Source organism: Pristiophorus japonicus, chromosome 3 (assembly GCF_044704955.1).
Source record: "Pristiophorus japonicus isolate sPriJap1 chromosome 3, sPriJap1.hap1, whole genome shotgun sequence".
Lineage (NCBI taxonomy): Eukaryota > Metazoa > Chordata > Chondrichthyes > Pristiophoridae > Pristiophorus > Pristiophorus japonicus.
In genome coordinates, this window is record NC_091979.1 from 82,657,692 (window position 1) to 82,680,552 (window position 22,861).

General features: G+C 44.7%; 1 protein-coding gene across 1 annotated transcript in view; it reads left to right on the forward strand.

Annotated features, from left to right (window-relative positions):
- Positions 1-7,683: 7,683 nt before the first annotated feature.
- The window catches only part of lrp2a (low density lipoprotein receptor-related protein 2a), a 522,167-nt gene continuing 506,989 nt past the window's right edge, over positions 7,684-22,861 (forward strand). The window contains exons 1-2 of the mRNA XM_070873618.1: positions 7,684-7,893; positions 11,901-12,090. Of these exons, the coding sequence (XP_070729719.1) occupies positions 7,684-7,893; positions 11,901-12,090 (400 nt within the window). The remainder of the gene's footprint in view (positions 7,894-11,900; positions 12,091-22,861) is intronic.

Below are 22,861 nucleotides of genomic sequence, written 5' to 3' on the forward strand. Positions count from 1 at the left end.
TCCGTGCGTTGCAAACATGGTTGCGAGGCTCTCCACAGTGGTGGAGGTTGTGCTTGAGTTTAAAATGGTGCATTCGATCCACTTTGAAAATGCATCTACAACTACAAGGAACATTTTGCCCATGAATGGGCCCGCATAGTCTACGTGCACCCACGACCACGGTTTGGTAGGCCAGGGCCAGGGGCTCAGTGGAGCCTCCCTGGGGGCATTGCTGAGTTGGGCACAAATGGTGCACCTTCGGACGCAGAGCTCCAAGTCCGCGTCAATACCAAGCCACCAGACGTGGGATCTGGCTATGGCCTTCATGAGAACGATCCCCGGGTGCTCGCGGTGGAGTTCCCGGACAAATGCCTCTCTGCCTCGCAGAGGCATGACTACTCAGCTGCCCCACATCAGGCAGTCTGCTTGTAGTGATAGCTCATGCATGCGCCTGTGAAAGGGTTTTAATTCCTCAGGGCAGGCATTGCGAGCCTCTGACCAGTCACCGGTTCGGACACATCTTTTTACGAAGGATAACATGGGGTCGCTGGCCGTCCAGGCTCTGATTTGTCGAGCCGTCAGGGCGAACCTGTGGACTCAAAGGCATTTATTGCCATGACTATCTCACAGTCCTGTTCGTCAGACCCTTCTGTGGTCGCCAGGGGTTGCCTGCTGAGCGCCGAGGCGTTGGCGTTTATTGCCTTGCTCTCAGATAGGAGGGACGTGAGGGGCTTGTGGTCGGTTTCTAACACGAACTTGGCCCCGAAAAGGTATTGGTGCATCTTTTTGACACCGTACATGCACGCGAGCGCCTCCTTCTCTACCATTCCGTACCTGCGCTCCGCCCGTGAAAGTGACCTGGAGGCATAAGCTATGGGTTGTAATTTGCCCGCACTATTGACATGTTGCAAAACGCACCCAACCCCATACGCTGATGTATCGCATGTGAGAACTAGCTTTTTACCTGGGTCAAAGAAAGTCAAAACACTGTTGGAACACCGAAGGTTGCGTGCCTTATTGAAGGCGCGTTTCTGGGCATCCCCCCAAAACCAATCACACTCCTTCCTGAGTAGCACATGGAGAGGTTCCAGCAGTGTGCTTAAGTTCTGCATAAAGTTCCCGAAGTAATTGAGTAGCCCGAGAAAGGCGCACAGTTCTGAGACATTCCGGGGCCTGGGTGCCAGGCGAATTGCTTCTGTTTTGGACTCTGTTGGGTGGATTCCATCAGCGGCAATCCTTCTGCCCAAAAATTCAACCTCGGGTGCGAGAAACAGGCACTTGGATTTCTTGACTCGTAGGCCTACCCGATCCAACCGCTTTAGTACTTCCTCCAAATTACGGAGATGGGAATCGGTGTCCCTGCCCGTGATAAGTATGTCGTCTTGAAATACAACTGTCCCCGTGATGGACTTGAGCAGACTCTCCATGTTGCGCTGGAGTATGGCAGCTGCCGACCTGATGCCGAATGGGCATCGATTGTACATGAAAAGGCCTCGATGTGTGTTGATGGTGGTGAGTAGCTTGGATTCCTCGGTCAATTCTTGCGTCATATACGCAGATGTGAGGTCTAGTTTTGAGAAAAGTTTACCTCCAGCCAATGTGGCAAATAAGTCCTCCGCTCTGGGCAGCGGGTACTGGTCCTGTAGGGAGACTCTGTTTATGGTAGATTTGTAGTCCCCACAGATTCGTAAGGATTCATCAGGCTTCATGACTGGGACAATGGGACTTGCCCAGTCGCTAAATTGCAAAGGTGATATAATGCCTTCCCGCAGAAGCCTATCTAGTTCATGTTCAATCTTTTCTGTCATCACATAGGGTACAGCTCTGGCCTTGTGATGGACCGGTCTAGCATCCTGTGTGATGTAGATTTTGACTTTGGCCCCTTTGAAAGTGCCCACACCTGGCTGAAAGAGATGTTCAAATCGCTTTATAACTGTTGAGCAGGAGGTCCATTCCTCTAATGACATGGCATGGACATCATCCCATTTCCAGTTTAGTTTTTCCAGCCAGCTTCTCCCCAGCAGTGCTGGGGGGCCTCCGGGGACAATCCACAGGGGAAGTCGGTTCACTGTCCCTTTGTGTGTGACAGAGAGCATGGCGCTGCCGAGGACTGGTACGATTTCTTTGGTATAGGTCCTTAGTTTGGTGTCCTTGTGAGTTTTGGTCTGTCTCTTTTATGCGGCCACAGTTGTTCAAATTGTTGAGCGCCCATGAGAGATTGACTCGCTCCCGTATCCATGTTGACAGATATCCCATGGAATAGGACCCTCATCATTACAGGAGGTGTCCTGTTGTAGGAGCAGCGGCCATTGATCGTGTTGACCCGCTGTACATCGGTGTCCTGGGTACTGTCCCCACCATCTTCTGGTCCGCTTTCCGACCCATCCGATTCGTATACCAGCCGAGCTGCCGTTTTTTTGCACATGCGGGCCAAATGTCCTGTATATTCACAATTTCTGCAAACAGCCTGCTGAAATCGACATCCCCTTGATGAGTGCCCACCCCCACACCTCCAGCACAGACCTGTTCCATTGTTCAAAGTGTTCCCAAAGAATGAGCTGCGTCTGGCTGATCTCTCTTGAGCTTCTCTCAGTTTGTAGTTGATTGCTCGCATTGTGGGTTGATGAGGTGTGAACGGCCGTTCCTGTGGCCCTTGATGACTTCTGCCTGCTGTTGAGAGCGTGTTCTCCCGGTTTTGTCTGTGTGTGGGGGTAGCAGCTTGTTTAGTACTGTGAAGTTCTTGTTCCGATGTTTCGTTAGTTGTCGTACCTGCATTGTAAATCAACCTCGTTTCATCTTCCCCTACCAAGAATGTCTGTGCAACCAGTGCTGCTGCCTCTAAGGTCAGGTTCTTGGTCTCTATGAGCTTTCGGAATATGCCTGCATGGCCTATTCCTGCAATTAAAAAGTCTCTCAGCATTTCGCTCTTCAGATCATCGGAGAACTCACATAAACTAGCCAACCTCCGAAGTTCCGCCACGAAGTCGGGTATGCTCTGGCCCACACAGCGTCTGTAGTTGTAGAACCTGTGTCTGGCCATGTGTAGGCTGCTCGCTGGCTTCAGGTGGTCTCTTACCAGTGTACTCAATTCTTCAAATGACTTGCTTGCTAGTTTCTCGGGTGCCAACAGATCCTTCATTGAAGCGTATGTTTTCGAGCCACAGCTGGTCAAGAGATGGGCTCTTCTCTTGTCTGCCTTATCGTCGCCTAACCAGTCTTTGGTTACAAAGCTTTGCTGGAGCCTTTCTATAAAGTTCTCCCAATTGTCTCCCGCATTGTACTTTTCATCTGATCCGTTGTTCGCCATTCTGTGGATTCTGTAATCCCGTAATTCGTCGCCACTGTAAAGTCCTGTCCCCTCATTACAGATTCACACGAGGCATGTAGTGAAGTCAAGGTCACTCTGGACCTGCACCTTTATTTCACAGCTCTGGAATGCTGCACTTGCCTGAGACCTGTCCTTATATACCTGTCTCTTGCAAGTGCACCCCTGGTGGTAAGGTATGCTGGTGGTTCCAGGTCATATCTTATTACAGTCATGTATAGCATGTTAGGATACAGTTATATATAACAATATAAGATACATGACACTCATGGACTTCAGAAGGTGGCTTCAAAAGGTGAGAGTACTTGTAGTAGTGAAACCATGTAATATATAATGAAATCACTGGGTCAATATGTAGCTACTTGATGCTGCTACCAAGCAGTTTGCTTTTAAAGAGCAGAAACTAAAATGCCCATTTTTTATTGCCACTCATCATAGGCAGTCCCTCGGAATCGAGGAAGTCTAGCTTCCACTCTGAGCATGAGTTCTTAGGTGGCTGTGCAGTCCAATACGAGAACCACAGTCTCTGTCACAGATGGGACAGATTTTTTTATGGCCACTATGTAGATGCTAGGACCACATTATGAAGGAAGAACCTCATTAACATTTTTTGAGGCCTTAATGAGCCTAGTGCATAGGTCCACAGCGCCACATGTGTTTACCTGCAGGATTATCCTGTACGATGAGCAATGGGCACAGCAGTGCCCGATAACACATGTCAGCTGCTCATGGTGAGCATCAGTGCTATCAACACTAAGCATTGTATTATCAGCCCCTGTAGCTGCAGAAAATTCAGAAGAGGGGAGGAGAGAAACTGGTGGAAAAAGACAAGGGGAAGAAATAAATAAACAAAGACCTTGATTAAATTATTTACCCATAATAACAACTGAGATGCTAAATGCCATGGCAAAGGGACTAAGGAATAATTGGAAAACCATCATGAGGTAAATGCAGAGAAATGTGACTATGGTAAGAAAATCAATAGTTCTGGCACTGAGATTTCGCTCCTCATTAAAATATGGATATCAAAACTCATACCTCTAAGCTGTGGACAAGTCAACCAAAAATCATTCAATAGACTCCTCAAACTTTCAAAGATGAAAGAGCCAGTGACAGGCTCTAGAAAATGCATGTTACTGCTATCAGAGAAAAGTGTTATCTTTGTCCTTTTTTATCAGATAATGGCCCAGAAATCCCGGCCTCCCCGGGTCCGTACAGAGTTTCTACGGACCCGGAAAGGCATGAGAAAAGCCGGTTTTCAGCCCACAATGCGCATGACATATGAAGAAAGACTGGATTGACTAGGCTTATATTCACTGGAATTTAGAAGAATGAGAGGAGATCTCATAGAAGCATATAAAATTCTGACGGGATTGGACAGGTTAGATGCAGGAAGAATGTTCCTGGTTTTGGGGAAGTCTAAGTATAAGGGGTAAGCCATATAAGACTGAGATGAGGAGAAACTTTTTCACCCAGAGAATTGTGAACCTATGGAATTCTCTACCACAGAAAGTTGTTGAGGCCAATTCGTTGGATATATTCAAAAGGGAGTTAGATGTGGCCCTTACGGCTAAAGGGATTGGGGGTATGGAGAGAAAGCAGGAGTTGGGTACTGAAGTTGCATGATCGTAGATACGGAGTTGTCAGTGCTATTAATTGAGAATACTTTTACCTGATTGGTTGAGCAGTCACACGTGACTGCACATTCTACATGGGAACCTCGAGGATGGGAGCACGCTTCGCAGCGCAGGAAGAGAAGGCCTCCCCACTGGAATCCGACACTCCTCCGGGACCACCAGGTACTTTTGGAAAAATTCTCCGGTCGGAGGCAATTGCCCGCAGGAAGCCTCCGACCGGAATTTCAGGGCTATTATAAGATAAGCAAATTTTATTGGTAGATCATGGTTTCCTGACTACATTCATGTTTTGTGCAGTCATATTTTTGATTTTAATGGGCTTTATAGTGAGGTGGCTACATAACATTTCAAAATGGAAAGTTTGTCTATAGAAGAGGTTGATGCATATCAATATACTAGTAAAATTATTCCCAATTATAGCAAAATATTAGCGTGGAAAATAATGTTACAGAGGTGATTGTGAGCAAGAAAATCATATAACCTTTGAACCAGATTGCAAAAGGAAAAATATTTTAATAAACTGAGATTTGACAAGCTGAACATGGGTCACAAATTTTAAAAGCAGGTAAATTGGCTCTAGTTGCTAGAAGAAGTGTAAGGACTGCCCCTGTTTTCCTAATATGTTAGCAAAGGATGAATAACATAATCCGCAGGTGATGGGGAAAAATTGCACATTTGGGGAGCAGCCCAGGCAGTTACAATACTGACTTTACCAGACTACATTAACTATGCTGAGAATCACAAGACCCACATTTAAGTATTTCTACCACATTACAGATAGATTCACCTCTCACGTCCTGGTACCTTAGATCTTGGTATGATTTGACCCGTTAGTTTTTTATTACATGAAACAGACTCTCACCCTTAACTAAAGCAAAGATAGTGCTGGTGCGATTTGGAATTTTAACCTTTATTACACTGCCCAGATCTCAGTTCTTAATAGTCAGTATCTCCACTAGCTTATCAGTTTAAGAAAAGGAGTTTATATGACACAGAACAGATACTCATGCAGTCTTTGTAACTTGGTAAGTTATCATTCTGGTACAATTTGGAGAACAGTTTTTATTCTGTATAAAATTGTCTCTTAACAGTTGCGTTCTCTATTCACACTGTTACCAACATGTAATTTTCAGTATCAGTAATAGAGCTGATGACTGTTAAAAATTGTGATTGTATAAGCATTATTAAAAACTAAAACTGCATCACCTCTCCCCACAAATCCAACAATTGTCTGAGCAGTGATAACAATGTAAATTTTAACCTGATGATCCTTTCTTGCTATATACACAAGAGAAAGATTGCTTTAACTGGACAGAAGCTATATAGGATGCAAGCCTTTTAAAAACTGAGTTTTAGCCTTGTAAAAAAGAAACCCATGATACTAGAGGCAGTATAAAGATGTAGAAAAATAATGCAAAGCAGCAGAACAGAAACTTCTTGTGTAGCAGGTGAACCCAGGCTAATACTTGACACAGAGAAGCTAAGAACTGTCCCAAAGCAAAGGCATGGCACTGGGATGTTATGCAGACGCCCTATTCTTTATCAGGAGAATCATTCTCAGACGTTCTGACTCCTTGTTGGCTTTTGAAAACTCTTTTTATCTCTGTATATCACTAATTTCAGTTGTACGAGAGAGGCATTAGTGACAAGGAAGAATAGAGGGAAAATATTTCTAAGTTTCTAAATAGGGAAGTATAGAATCCTTGCTAACTGGGAATGTGGAATGTGCTTTGGATAAACTTAATGTAACTATGTTGTTAGGAAATTATAAACCCAAAGCATTGAAAATGATCATGTACAGACCTACAAGGTAGTTGCAAATCAGAAAGAATTTGGACATTTCTTCTTAGAACTATATCTAGCTCCAGAAATGTACATGTATAAAATGTATTGGGAAAGATGTTTTTTATAATTTACTTGTCAATCTCAATTGCACACAGGGAGTTAAATGCAAGTAGAGTCTTCAAGTGAAGCAAGTTTAGAAGATGGGAAGATAATTTGTAATTTGACCACAGCTCACAAACATAACTCAATCCCCATTTTGAAGTCATACATACTGTTCTTATTCTTATATTTCCATTATGTGTTCCGATGTCCACATTTGCAATGGAAACTGCTTGTGTAAATTTATCACAGTGTAATTGCACCTCCTGCAATTGGTGATGCAGCAGTGCCTCTACTGCCAGGACAGTGTAATTACAGCATGACAAGTTTACATAAGTATTAACCATTATAAATGCGAACATAGGAATTTGTAATTGAAATGTTGGCAGGACGTACCTGTGGACTTAATGGGGGAAGAATTCATGGCCGCCGGCAACTCTGGTTAACGACCGCTGAAAATGGATGCAGCACCATCTGAGATAAATTTGTACTGGGGGCTACAGACTTTTAGACCAACGTTACCTTACTGTGTAATGCCCTCCTGGTGGTGTTAGTACAGACATGCAAGTCGAAGTTCCCATCCGGAAGAGGTGTTCCAGCTTCTAACAGTCTCTGGGAGTGAGGCTGTGGAGTTTGCAAGAAATTGTGGGCAATTAAAAGGCTATGAATTAAAGGGGAAATGCCTTCAGAACTAAGAAAAATTAAGATGAAGTGAAAACATTTAGTTTTCAGACCTTACTGCCTTTTAAAAATAAATTAACATTAAAAAAGAAGTTCAAAATGGGAGTCTTCAGCCACTTAAAGCTGAATTCCCTTCTGTACCTCTAAAAATGGGAAAGTGCTCCAACACTAACACAAATGGCTCAGCAAGCAAGGGAAGGGGGCACCCAAGTTCTCATGCAGCATTCCAGCATTGTGCAAGACATCAACACTGCAAGAGAGGTCCTCTACCCACAGGGGCCAAGAGGCCCTCCAAAAGAGATAATGTGGGACTACATCACTAAGGCCGTCACAGCCAGCTGGCTCCAGTACCCAAAGAAGCTTCATGCTCTCAAGCCAGTGGTCAAGGTCAGTGAATGCATCTTCAAAAGCAATCTCCTACCAACTGAATCACTTGCCTCACACATTGCTCAATGTAAGACTCCCCCCCTTCCCCCACCCAAACACTCATCTACCAAAAATCTGTACAAATCACGAGGCACATCTCCCGTTCCTAGCCTCACCTCACCCCCTTGGAGGAGATAGTGCAGGCTATTCTTGGCAGGAGCGTGGCTGAGCCCTTTGTTAAAAATTTGTTCCTGGGATGTGGCCATCACTGGCAAGGCCAGTATTGGCCATCCCTAATTGCTCTTGTGAAGGTGGTGATGAGTCGCCTTCTTGAACCACTGCAGTCCATGTGGTGAAGGTACTCCCACATTGCTGTTAGGGAGGGAGTTCCAGGACTTTCACCCAGCAACAATGAAGTCAGGATGATGTGTGACTTGGAGGGGAATATGGAGGTGGTGGTGTTCCCATGTGCCTGCTGCCCTTGTCATTCTAGGTAGTTGTCATGTATGTACATTCTGTTTGTAGCCACCAGACAGCGTCATTGTTGGAGGCCACTGAGCAGCATGCATATGGTGTTGCTCAGGTATAAAAAGACCCGTTACCAAAGGCTGATGACTTGTTTGCATTGCTAGCCGGAGGTATGTCATTCACAAAACTGGACTTGATGTCGGCCTATATGACACAGGAGTTGGTCAAGACGTCGAAGAGACTTACGTGCATTAACACGCACAAAGGACTGTTAATTTACTACAGGTGCCCTTTCGGAATTCGCTCGGTTGCAACAATATTCCAGACGAATATGGAAAGTCTATTGAAGTCTGTTCCCAGAACCATCATGTTCAAAGATGACATCCTGATCACCGGTCGTGAGTCCAAGGAACATCTGAACAACCTGGAAGAGGTTCTACTGCGTTTGGATAGAGTGGGACTCCGACTGAAACGCTCAGACTGAAAATCGCCGCTGATGGCATCAGACCTACTGATGTGAAAACCAAGGCCATCAAGAATGTACCCAAGCCACAGAATGTGACGGAGCTGCGTTCGTTCCTGGGTCTACTCAACTACTTTGGTAACTTCCTACCTAAATTGAGCACCTTACGAGAACCACTGCACATGCTATTGAGAAAAGGCGACAACTGGGTGTGGGGCGCATCGCAAGACAGAGCTTTCGAGAATACCACCAATCTGCTTTGCTCGTACAAGCTGCTGGTACATTACGACCCATGTAAACGTTTAGTTTTGGCCTGTGATGCATCGTCATATGGAATTGGTTGCGCACTCCAACAAGCCAATGAGTCGGCGAAACTTCAACCTGTCATGTATGCATCCAAAAGTTTGTCCAAAGTGGGAAGAGCCTACAACATGGTAGAAAAAGAAGCTTTAGTGTGTGTGTACGGTGTTAAAAAGATGCATCAATACATGTTCGGTCTGAGGTTCGAATTAGAGACTGATCACAAGCCGCTCATTTCATTGTTTTCCGAGAGCAAAGCTATCAATACCAACGCTTCATCCCGCATCCAAAGGTGGGTGCTGACATTATCTGCCTGCGATTATGTTATTCACCACAGATCTGGCACAGAGAATTGTGTCGATGCTTTGAGTTGGTTGCCGTTGCCCACACTGGAGGTGGAAACTCCACAACCGGCAGATCTAATGTTAATCATGGATGCTTTTGAGAGTGAAGGAAACCCTGTCACAGCTCAACAAGTTAAGACCTGGACCAGCCAGGACCCAATTTTATCGATGGTAAAGGGTTGCATCCTCAAAGGGGATTGGTCTGCCATACCTAAGCAAATGTGCGAGGAGGCCAAACCGTACATTCGTCGCAAGGACGAACTGTCTATTCAAGCAGATTGCATATTGTAGGGCAATCGCATTGTAATGCCCAAGAAAGGGAGAGAGAGGTTTGTGCGTGAGTTACACAGCACACATCCGGGTATAGTGATGATGAAGGCCACCGCCAGGTCCCATGTATGGTGGCCAGGAATTGATTCTGAGCTGGAAGCATGCATGCATCAGTGCAACACTTGCATGCAGTTTAGCAAAGCACCAGTGGAATCGCCGCTGAGTCTGTGGTCATGGCCATCCAAACCTTGGTCCAGGATCCATGTAGATTTTGCAGGTCGCTTCCTGGGCAAGATGTTTTTAGTGGTGGTGGACGCTTATTCGAAGTGGATAGAATGCATAATCATGTCATCCAGCACATCCACGGCAACCATAGAGAATCTCAATGTCATGTTCGTGACACATGGTCTGCCTGACATAGTGGTGAGCGACAATGGGTCGTGCTTCACCAGTCAGGAGTTTCACAGAAACATAGAAAATAGGTGCAGGAGTAGGCCATTCGGCCCTTTGAGCCTGCACTACCGAGGCTGATCATGTACCCCATTCCTGCTTTCTCTCCATACCCCTTGATCCCTTTAGCCGTAAGGGCCACATCTAACTACCTTTTGAATATATCTAACGAACTGGCCTCAACAACTTTCTGCGGTAGAGAATTCCACATGCTCACAACTCTCTGAGTGAAGAAGTTTCTCCTTATCTCGGTCCTAAATGGCTTACCCTTTATCCTTAGACTGTGACCCCTGGTTCTGGACTTCTCCAACATCAGGAACATTCTTCCTGCATCTAACCTGACCAATCCTGTCAGAATTTTATATGTTTCTATAAGATCCCCTCTCATTCTTCTAAATTCCATTGAATATAAGCCTATTCGATCCAATCTTTCTTCATATGTCAGTCCTGTCATCCCGGGCATCAGTCTGGTAAACCTTCGTTTTACTCCCTCAATAGCAAAAATGTCCTTCCTCAGATTAGGGGACTAAAACTGTACACAATATTCAAAGTGTGGCCTCACCAAGGCCCTGTTCAACTGTAGTAAGAGCTCCCTGCTCTATACTCAAATTCTCTCGCTATAAAGGCCAGCATGCCATTTGCCTTCTTCACCACCTGCTGTACCTCTATGCCAACTTTCAATGACTGATGTACCATGACAACCAGGTCTCATTGCACCTCCCCTTTTATTAATCGGTCACCATTCAGATAATAATCTGCCTTCCTGTTTTTACCTCCAATGTGGATAACCTTCTATTTATCTACATTATACTGCATCTGCCATGTATTTGCCCATGCATCTAACCTGTCCAAGTCACTCTGCAGCTTCTTAGCATTCTCCTCACAGCTCCCACTGCCAGCCAGCTTAGTGTCATCTGCAAACATGGAGATATTACATTCAATTCCTTTGTCTAAATCACTAATGTATATTGTAAAGAGCTGGGGTCCCAGCACTGAACTTTGCGGTACCCCACTAGTCACTGCCTGCCATTCTGAAAAGGACCCGTTTATTACTACTCTTTGCTTCCTGTTTGCCAACCAGTTCTCTATCCACGTCAATACATTACCCCCAATACCATGTGCTTTAATTTTGCACATTAAATTCTTGTGTGGGAGCTTGTCAAAAGCCTTTTGAAAATGTAAATACACCACATCCACTGGCTCCCCCTTGTCCACTCTACCAATCACATCCTCAAAAAATTCTAGAAGATTTGTCAAGCATGATTTCCCTTTCATAAATCCACGCTGACTTAAGAGTTTGTGAAACTTAATGGCATAAAACATGTACGGTCAGCACCGTTCAAGCCTGCGTCCAACGGGCAAGCTGAATGTGCAATACAAATTATCAAGCAAAGCATAAGGGTCACTGCAGACCTGCTTGTCCTGCATACTGCTGAGTTGCAGGACAAGACCCCACACACTCACAGGGGTCTCGCCTGCTGAACTCATGATGAAAAGAAGTCTTAAGACCAAGCTATCTCTGGTACACCCGGATTTAAATAATCATTTTGAATACAGAAGACAAAGTCAACAAGGGTACCACGATCATGCAACTGTGTCACATGAGATTTCTGTTAATGATCCTGTGTATGTGTTGAACTATGGTCAAGGTCCCAAATGTATCGCTGGTACGGTCATGGCCAAGGAGGGCAAAGAGCATTCGTTATTAAGCTCAAGAATGGGTAAACTTGCAGGAAACACATGGATCAGCCAAGCTGAGGCACACAGATGAGCCAGAACAGTTGGATGAAGAAACCATCAACGACCAACGAACCTACCAGCAGTCTTCAGAGGACAGAAGGGTCTTCAGTGAACCTGGAATTTCCATCACGGACTTGTTCAATAAAAATGGACTTGAAATTCCTAAGATGCCACCCCCAACAAGTCAGTCATCCAGCCATCAGCCACAACAGACCCCACACACTCACCCAAGGCTGGAATCGAACTGAGACGGTCAACCTGGGAGCGCAAAGCACCGGACCGTCTCAACCTGTGAAAGACTGTGATAAGATCTCAGAGGGGGGTATTGTTATGTATGTACATTATGTTTCTAGCCACCAGATGGCGTCATTGTTGTCGGCCACTGAGCAGCACGCACATGGTGCTGCTCAAGTATAAAAGGCCAGCCATTTTGAGAGTCAGGCACTTTGGGCCTAAATAAAGCAGAGCCAAGGTTATACCTTGCTTAGTTAAACAGTACTCAGTTTGGACCTTTATTGCATACATAACAGTAGTAGAGGTCACAGGGTTGGGAGGTGCTTCAAAGAAGCCTTGGAGAATTGCTGCAGTGCAACAGCGGCGGGGCAGAAAGGATACAAGATTCTGGTATTCTCATATGTTATCCTCCATTTCACTGGCACTTCTTGCTTTCCCGCCCTCCTTTCACTACAGCTCCACCTTTGTGCCTTCGTCATTTCACACACTCAAGAAATGCAGTCTGCCCAGCCAGTGGTTGGCTAAGAGGGAGAGGAGAGTGAAGAAGAAGAAGAAGAAACACCGTCACTCAATTTCACACTCCCAGCCACCAGCTCCTCAAGGTTGACCAGCAAGGTTATTTGCAATGTCCCCCACTGAAAGTCAGCAGCCATTCGCCAGCCAAGCTGTAGCCATTGGGTAGCACTGCGTGTCATCTGTAGAATAGGCAAAGGCACGCACAAGACAGCCTCTAAGAGAATGCTTAAGGATGATGAGTTGATTTCTTGATGTCGTATTGGATGGATAGGTGTATAATGTTGGATTGCAAAATTTGCTTTGTCATGGCTTTTATTTCAACATTGTGGCCAAGAGGATGCTGTGATGGTCGGTAACAGAGGGAAGGTAAGGTGTGGGACAAATGCTGAAAGGGGAATTGGGTTTGTGGTCACTGGACTGCTGGTGGATGATTCTATCCCAGATATGCCAGCCAGAAAGAGGCTGTCTGGGTTGCATCCTTCCTTTTGCTTCACCCTCTTCTGCTTCCTCCTCTTCTGTTTCTTCCTCTTCCTCTTCCCTCTGCGAGCGGATGCTGTAAATCTGAAATGACACTATTAGATGCTGGAAATATTCAGCAAATCAGGCAGCATCTTTACCTGAGACATGAATTCTGTTTCTCTCTCCACGGATGTCGCCTGACCTGCTGAGTATTTGCCTACATCCTAGGGTTCTAAAAGAGGTGACTGCTGAGATAGTGGATGCATTGGTTTTGATCTTCCAAAATTCCACAGATTCTAGAACAGTCCCAGCAGATTGGAAGGTAGAAAATGTAACACCGCTATTCAAGAAAGAAGGGATAGAGAAAACAGGGAACTACCGGCCACTTAGCCTGACATCAGTCATCGGGAAAATGTTGGAATCCATTATTAAGAAAGTGGTATCAGGACACTTAGAAAATCGTAACATGATTAGACAAAGTCAACTTGGCTTTATGAAAGGGAAATCATGCTTGACAAATGTATTAGAGTTTTTTACGGATGTAACTAGCAGGGTAGATAAAGGGGAACCAGTGGATGTAATATATTTGGATTTCCAAAAGGCATTTGATAAAGTGCCACATAGAAGGTTATTACACAAGATAAGGGCTCATGGGATTGGAGGTAATGTATTAGCATGGATAGAGAATTGGTTAACGGAAAGAAAACAGAGAGTAGGAATAAATGGGTCATTTTCAGGTTGGCAGGCTGTAACTAGTGATGTGCCACAAGGATCACCGCTGGGGCCTCAGCTATTTACAATCTATATTAATGACATGGATGAAGGGACCAAGTGTGATGTATCCAAATTTGCTGATGATACAAAGCTAGATAGGGCAGTACTGTGAGGAGAACACAAAGAGTCTGCAAAGGGATACAAATAGACTAAGTAAGTGGGCAGTAAGGTGGTAGATGGTGTACAATGTAGGAAAATGTGAGGTTATTCACTTTGGTAGGAAGAATAGAAAAACAGAATATTTTTTAAATGGTGAGAAACTTTTAAATGTTGGTGTTCAGAAAGATTTGGGTGTCCTCGTGCAAGAAACGCAGAAAACTAGCATGCGGGTACAGCAAGCAATAAATGGCATGTTGGCCTTTATTGCAAGGGGGTTGGAGTACAAGAGTAAGAAAGTCTTACTACAATTGTACAGCACTTTGCTGTGACTGCACCTAGAGTACTGTGCACAATTTTGGTCTCCTTATTTAAGGAACAATATACTTGCCTTGGAGGCAATGCAACGAAGGTTCACTAGATGATTCCTGGGATGAGAGGACTGATTGTACAGATTGGGACTATACTCTCTGGAGTTTAGAAGAATGTGGGTACCATGTGGGAACTCAGGGACGACACCAGTGTCTCTAACGACTATATCTGCAGGAAGTGTATCCACCTCAAGCTCCTGACGGTCCGCGTTGCGGAGTTGGAGCTGAGGGTAGATTCACTCTGGAGCATCCACGATGCTGAGAATGACGTGAGTATCACGTGTAGCGAGTTGGTCGTACCGCAGGGAAAGGGTCCACAGCCAGATAGGGAATGGAAGACCAACAGGAAGAGCAGTGCAAGGAAGGTAGTGCAGGAGTCCCATGTGGTCATCCCCCTGCAAAACAGATACACTGCTTTGGGTACTATTGAGGGGGATGACTCATCAGGGGAGGGCAGCAGCAGCCAAGTTCATGGCACCATGGCTGGCTCTGCTGCACAGGAGGGCAGGAAAAAGAGTGGGAGAGCAATAGTGATTGGGGATTCAATGGTGAGGGGAATAGATAGGCGTTTCTGCGGCTGCAACCGAGACTCCAGGATGGTATGTTGCCTCCCTGGTGCAAGGGTCAAGGATGTCTCGGAGCGGGTGCAGGACATTCTAAAAATGGAGGGAGAACAGCCAGTTGTCGTGGTGCACATTGGTACCAACGACATAGGTAAAAAAAGGGATGAGGTCCTACGAAACGAATTTAAGCAGCTAGGAGCTAAATTAAAAAGTAGGACCTCAAAAGTAGTAATCTCGGGATTGCTACCAGTGCCACATGATAGTCAGAGTAGGAATCGCAGGACAGCGCAGATGAATACGTGGCTTGAGCAGTGGTGCAGCAGGGAGGGATTCAAATTCCTGGGGCATTGGAACCGGTTCTGGGGGAGGTGGGACCAGTACAAACCGGACGGTCTGCACCTGGGCAGGACCGGAACCAATGTCCTAGGGGGAGTGTTTGCTAGTGCTGTTGGGGAGGATTTAAACTAATATGGCAGGGGGATGGGAACCAATGCAGGGAGACAGAGGGAAACAAAAAGGAGGCAAAAGCAAAAGACAGAAAGGAGATGAGGAAAAGTGGAGGGCAGAGAAACCCAAGGCAAAGAACAAAAAGGGCCACAGTACAGCAAAATTCTAAAAGGATAAAGGGTGTTAAAAAAACAAGCCTGAAGGCTTTGTGTCTTAATGCAAGGAGTATCCGCAATAAGGTGGATGAATTAACTGTGCAAATAGATGTTAACAAATATGATGTGATTGGGATTACGGAGACGTGGCTCCAGGATGATCAGGGCTGGGAACTCAACATCCAGGGGTATTCAACATTCAGGAAAGATAGAATAAAAGGAAAAGGAGGTGGGGTAGCATTGCTGGTTAAGGAGCAAATTAAGGCAATAGTTCGGAAGGACATTAGCTTGGATGATGTGGAATCTATATGGGTAGAGCTGCAGAATACCAAAGGGCAAAAAATGTTAGTGGGAGTTGTGTACAGACCTCCAAACAGTAGTAGTGATGTTGGGGAGGGCATCAAACATGAAATTAGGGGTGCGTGCAATAAAGGTGCAGCAGTTATACTGGGTGACTTTAATATGCACATAGATTGGGTTAACCAAACTGGAAGCAATACAGTGGAGGAGGATTTCCTGGAGTGCATAAGGGATGGTTTTTTAGACCAATATATCGAGGAACCAACTAGGGGGGAGGCCATCTTAGACTGGGTGTTGTGTAATGAGAGAGGATTAATTAGCAATCTCGTTGTGCGAGGCCCCTTGGGGAAGAGTGACCATAATATGGAGAATGAAACAGTTAATTCAGAGACCATGGTCCAGAACTTAAAGAAGGGTAACTTTGAAGGTATGAGGCGTGAATTGGCTAGGATAGATTGGCGAATGATACTGAAGGGGTTGACTGTGGATGGGTAATGGCAGACATTTAGAGACCGCATGGATGAACTACAACAATTGTACATTCCTGTCTGGTGTAAAAATAAAAAAGGGAAGGTGGCTCAACCGTGGCTATCAAGGGAAATCAGGGATAGCATTAAAGCCAAGGAAGTGGCATACAAATTAGCCAGAAATAGCAGCGAACCCGGGGACTGGGAGAAATTTAGAACTCAGCAGAGGAGGTCAAAGGGTTTGATTAGGGCAGGGAAAATGGAGTACGAGAAGAAGCTTGCAGGGAACATTAAGACGGATTGCAAAAGTTTCTATAGATATGTAAAGAGAAAAAGGTTAGTAAAGACAAACGTAGGTCCCCTGCAGTCAGAATCAGGGGAAGTCATAACGGGGAACAAAGAAATGGCGGACCAATTGAACAAGTACTTTGGTTCGGTATTCAATGAGGAGGACACAAACAACCTTCCGGATATAAAAGGGGTCGGAGGGTCTAGTAAGGAGGAGGAACTGAGGGAAATCCTTATTAGTCGGGAAATTGTGTTGGGGAAATTGATGGGATTGAAGGCCGATAAATCCCCAGGGCCTGATGGACTGCATCCCAGAGTACTTAAGGAGGTGGCCTTGGAAATAGTGGATGCATTGACAGTCATTTTCCAACATTCCATTGACTCTGGATCAGTTCCTATGGAGTGGAGGGTAGCCAATGTAACCCCACTTTTTAAAAAAGGAGGGAGAGAGAAAACAGGGAATTATAGACCGGTCAGCCTGACATCGGTAGTGGGTAAAATAATGGAATCAGTTATTAAGGATGTGCATTTGGAAAGAGGTAATATGATAGGTCCAAGTCAGCATGGATTTGTGAAAGGGAAATCATGCTTGACAAATCTTCTGGAATTTTTTGAGGATATTTCCAGTAGAGTGGACAAGGGAGAACCAGTTGATGTGGTATATTTGGACTTTCAGAAGGCTTTCGACAAGGTCCCACACAAGAGATTAATGTGCAAAGTTAAAGCACATGGGATTGGGGGTAGTGTGCTGACATGGATTGAGAACTGGTTGTCAGACAGGAAGCAAAGAGTAGGAGTAAATGGGGACTTTTCAGAATGGCAGGCAGTGACTAGTGGGGTACCGCAAGGTTCTGTGCTGGGGCCCCAGCTGTTTACACTGTACATTAATGATTTAGACGAGGGGATTAAATGTAGTATCTCCAAATTTGCGGATGACACTAAGTTGGGTGGCAGTGTGAGCTGCGAGGAGGATGCTATGAGGCTGCAGAGTGACTTGGATAGGTTAGGTGAGTGGGCAAATGCATGGCAGATGAAGTATAATGTGGATAAATGTGAGGTTATCCACTTTGGTGGTAAAAACAGAGAGACAGACTATTATCTGAATGGTGACAGATTAGGAAAAGGGGAGGTGCAAAGAGACCTGGGTGTCATGGTACATCAGTCATTGAAGGTTGGCATGCAGGTACAGCAGGCGGTTAAGAAAGCAAATGGCATGTTGGCCTTCATAGCGAGGGGATTTGAGTACAGGGGCAGGGAGGTGTTGCTATAATTGTACAGGGCCTTGGTGAGGCCACATCTGGAGTATTGTGTACAGTTTTGGTCTCCTAACCTGAGGAAGGACATTCTTGCTATTGAGGGAGTGCAGCGAAGGTTCACCAGACTGATTCCCGGGATGGCGGGACTGACCTATCAAGAAAGACTGGATCAACTGGGTTTGTATTCACTGGAGTTCAGAAGAATGAGAGGGGACCTCATAGAAACGTTTAAAATTCTGACGGGTTTAGACAGGTTAGATGCAGGAAGAATGTTCCCAATGTTGGGGAAGTCCAGAACCAGGGGACACAGTCTAAGGATAAGGGGGAAGCCATTTAGGACCGAGATGAGGAGGAATTTCTTAACCCAGAGAGTGGTGAACCTGTGGAATTCTCTACCACAGAAAGTTGTTGAGGCCAATTCACTAAATATATTCAAAAAGGAGTTCGATGAAGTCCTTACTACTAGGGGAATCAAGGGGTATGGTGAGAAAGCAGGAATGGGGTACTGAAGTTGCATGTTCAGCCATGAACTCATTGAATGGCGGTGCAGGCTAGAAGGGCCGAATGGCCTACTCCTGCACCTAGTTGCTATGTTTCTATGTTTCTATGAGAGGCGGGCAATCTCATTGAAACGTACAAGATTCTGACAGGCTAGATGCTGAGTGGTTGTTTCCCCTGGCTGGAGTTTGTAGAACTAGGGGCATAGTCTCAGGATAAGGGGTAGGCCATTTAAGACCAAGATGAGGAGGAATTTCTTCACTCAGAGGGTTGTGAATCTTTGGCATTCTCAGCCCCAGAGAACTTGGATGCTGAGTCGTTGAGTATATTCAAAGCTGAGTTAGATAGATTTTTGGATTTTAGGGGAATTAAAGGATATGGAAATCGGCCGGGAAAGTGGAGTTGCGGTCGATGATCAGCCATGATCTTATTGAATGGTGGAGCAAAATCGAGGGGCCATATGGCTTACTTCTGCTCCTATTTCTTATGTTCTTATATTCTTTCTAGACTGTAGATACATTCATTCTCCGGATATGGACGTCGTTAGCAGGGCTGGCATTGATTGCCCAATAGTGAGTCTTCTTCTTGAACTTCAACTCCCTCCTTCAATATGTCCACAACTTCACCCTATATAAAGAGTTTGATTCAAATTATGTTGGATTTGAATTCATCAGTACAACTCCTGTTGTATTTATCTACTGAGCCATCATGGAATGATAATCTGGACTAAGGGCCCTCCAGCTTTATGTGGGTGTTTGAAAGGAGTCATTAACCTTGTCTTAAAAAAGTATTCTTGGTCACCAAGAAGACATTCATCCAATTTTCCTCTCTCAGTAAATAATGATAGGACGGTAGATTGCCATAAAATGAAGGATTTATGATTACCACCAGATTAGTGGGCATTCACTTGCATCATCACAGATGAGCCACACAATGATAGTATGGAATCCCCTGCTGTTCATGAAGACTTTGTAATTGGGCATAGGGATCTGTATGGCCACATGCATGCCATCTTAAATGCCCTGCATTTTGAGGATACATGTTACACAGAAAAAAGTGCAGTATGTTCTTATGCTGCTGACTGCTTCAAAAGAGTTGAACCTGACAAACAAGGCATCTGTAGTGGTGCACTGCAGATTGACTAATTTGGCATATATACCCTGAGGTAACTTGCAATGATCCAAAGCTGCATATTAATTTAAGGTTGTGATCACCACACCCACTGGTAGAGTGTTGTCATCAATCTTGTCTGAAAGTTCCAGGACTCTATGACTGCTCCCTTCATGAAGATGAGTGTCTTGGTGGCTGGGAAGTCTAGAACAAGAGGTCACAGTCTCAGGTTACGGGGTAGGAAATTTAGGACCGAGATGAGGAGAATGTTTTTCACTCAGAGGGTGGTGAACCTGTGGAATTCTCTACCACAGAAGGCTGTGGAGGTCAAGTCACTGAATATATTTAATAGGCAGATAGATAGATTTCTAGAAACAAAAGACATCAAGGGGTGGGGGGGAAAGTGGGAATATGGTGTTGAGATAGAGGATCAGCCATGATCATATTGAATGACGGTGCAGACTCGAAGGGCCGAATGACCTACTACTGCTCCTATTTTCTATGTTTCTATGAACACAGCTGGTTTGGTGAGAGCGGGTAAGGCAGTGCAAATGGATGTGCCTCTGATCCCTCCTCAGACCCCCTTTCTCTGCCAAAACAAGTAGAAACAAAGGGTTACCAAGAGCAGTTCCCACCTTCTGAAGTGCACAACTAACAGTGGCTCCAAGAAATCTGTAGATTGCAGGCGAGATTTTCCTCCACTATACCGTATAGCGATGGAAAATAAAGGAAGTGGGGCAGGGACACCTAACCACATCCCTGCCTATGCCAACACCATGGACAATTTTCCTGCCACCCCCCCGCCACAATAGAGACCTTGACTGCTTGCCTCTTGACAGCTCCTTGCAAGGCCCAAGAAACAAGCTGATTTCCCTCCCTTCCATCTCAACTACCACAGACCCAAGGATCACCAGGTGAGAGCTAGTGGTACACCCAGGGGCAGTGGTGGCTAGCTTAGTATTACCAATGTTGGAGGGAGAGGCCCTGATAATGACAACCCCTTCCTCTCTTCAAGTCCCTTTCATAAAGCTAGAAGGCCCTCAACCCAGTAAGAGGCAATTTTTACATTAAAAATCTTTGGAGCTCTTCTTCAAATTAGGGTAAGGAATCATTTATGGCCACGTCAACAGTTAGATGGGGCAGTGATTTAACGGCCCATCTGAAAAGTGGCACCTCTGGCAATGCAGCATTCTACCTAGATTACATAAGTTCTAGAGTCACTTTCACCCCATATCCTTCCAATTTAGATATGAGGGTGCTGCCTTGAGCCAAGTTGCCACTGGGCAAATTGATGAGATTGGGGAAAGATAATAAGGATTGTAAATATGACCTAAATAATATTATTACATAAAACACAACCTGGGGGAGGGATCTGAGGGAACTATTAGCACATAAAGCAAGCAAGAACTTAGGGTATATAGTCTGAGAGTTAAAGCACAAATCCTCGGAAGTAATATATGCTCATACAAACCCCATCTGGAGTACTATATAGTTTTGATAATCATACTACAACAACAACAACTTGCATTTATATTGCACCTTTAATGCAGTAGAACATCCCAAGGTGCTTCACAAGAGCGTTATTAAACAAATTTGACTCCAAGCCACATAAGGAGATATTAGGACAGATGATTAAAAACTTGGTCAAAGTGGTAGCTTGTAAGGAGTATCTTAAAGGAGGAGAGAGAAGTAGAGAGGCAAAGACGTTTCAGAAGGGAATCAAAGAGCTTGGAGCCTGCACAACTGAAGGCACAACCACCAATAGGACATCCTGGCATTGGTGAGGACATACGGTATAATTTTGCAATCTTGCGTATTCAGTTTGCAGCTACACTCAAAGGGAGTTCAGAACAGAAAATTGGGGCTATAATGTTGTACATCTCTGAAACACATTCCTTTCAAGCATGAATTCTATTCTGAGCCCAGGATTTATGGAATTAGCCATGTAAAGAATGAGTTGAATGCCAGCTGTGGCTCAGTTGGTGGCACTCTTACCTCTGAGTCAGCAGGTTGTGGTTTCTAGTCCCACTCCAGAGACTTGAGCACAAAAATCTAGGCTGACACCCCAGTGTAGTACTGAGGAAGTGCTGCATTGTCGGAGGTGCCGTCTTTCGGATGAGATGTTACACTGAGGGCCCATCTGCCCTCTCAGGTGGACGTAAAAGATACCGAGGCATATTTCAAAGAAGAGCAGGGGAGTTATCCCTGGTATCCTGACCAATATTTGTCCCTCAATCAACATCACTAAAAATACTGATTATCTGGTCATTATCACATGGCTGTTTGTGGAAACTTGTGCACAAATTGGCTGCCATGTTTCCTACGTTACAACAGTGTCTACACTTCAAAAGTACTTCAATGGCTGTAAAGCGCTTTGGGATGTCCTGAGGTCATTAAAGATGCTATATAAATGCTAGTCTTTCTAACTGAAGTGGTATTGATAATTAAACATTAGCTATAAGGAGAGGCTATGCAAACTGGGAATGTTTGCACTGGATAAAACAAGGTTCAGGGGTATTGCACTGGATAAAACAAGGCTCGGGGGTATTTGAGGTACTCAAATTTCTAAGCACTGTAAATAAATTATCTTTGATATGGCTACAGACCCTAACTCAGGAGAGGGAAAGGAAACAGACAGATTGTAAGTAAATGTACAGAGTTTGGTGAATATATGGAACAATCCACCTGGGGTGATATTGGAGGAAGATGTTTGCAAGTGCAAGAAGGAACCAGGATAGATAGATATTTGAGAGAGAAAGTAAAGGAGAGTGATAGAATGGTGTATAGTATTGTTTAAACTTTGGGACTGGTCAAATAGATTGAAATGATCTCTACATTCTATGTAAGGCCACTTCTTTCAGCTATCTCAAATGATTGCTTGAATATCTCAATTTACCCAAGGAAGAATTTCTTTCTTGCAAGATAACAGCCCCAGAGAACTCAAGCCCTTTAATTTCGTACTTCCCTGATAAGATAACCGTTTTTTTCTTGAACAAAATGAATGGGTCTTTTTTGGATTTGACCTCAAGTATTGTGTTAGTTTACATGCACACAGGCGAACTGTCACAGTCCAAATATGAGGCTAATTGTGATAGGAATATTGTTTCAGCGAGCTTAGACAGCAGTTGGCCTTAATGGGGACGAAGGAGTGCATTAGGAATTACACGGTTCGGACCGAAAGCTATAAAAACGAGTGCTGAACACGGAATCATTTGTTACCAAGATCGTTTTAACAGGAAACCGTTGAAATTCGACGTTTCTAACGTCTCAATGAAATCAACAATTTAGCTCTTTCATTGCGCCCATCAGAAGCGGTTCTTTAAAGAATTGATTCTGAAAGATGTATCAGTCGTATTTTTATGTAGGGTGTGCAACAAAGACCTTTAATGTGAAGTAGAAGTTAGCTACTTTAGAAACATT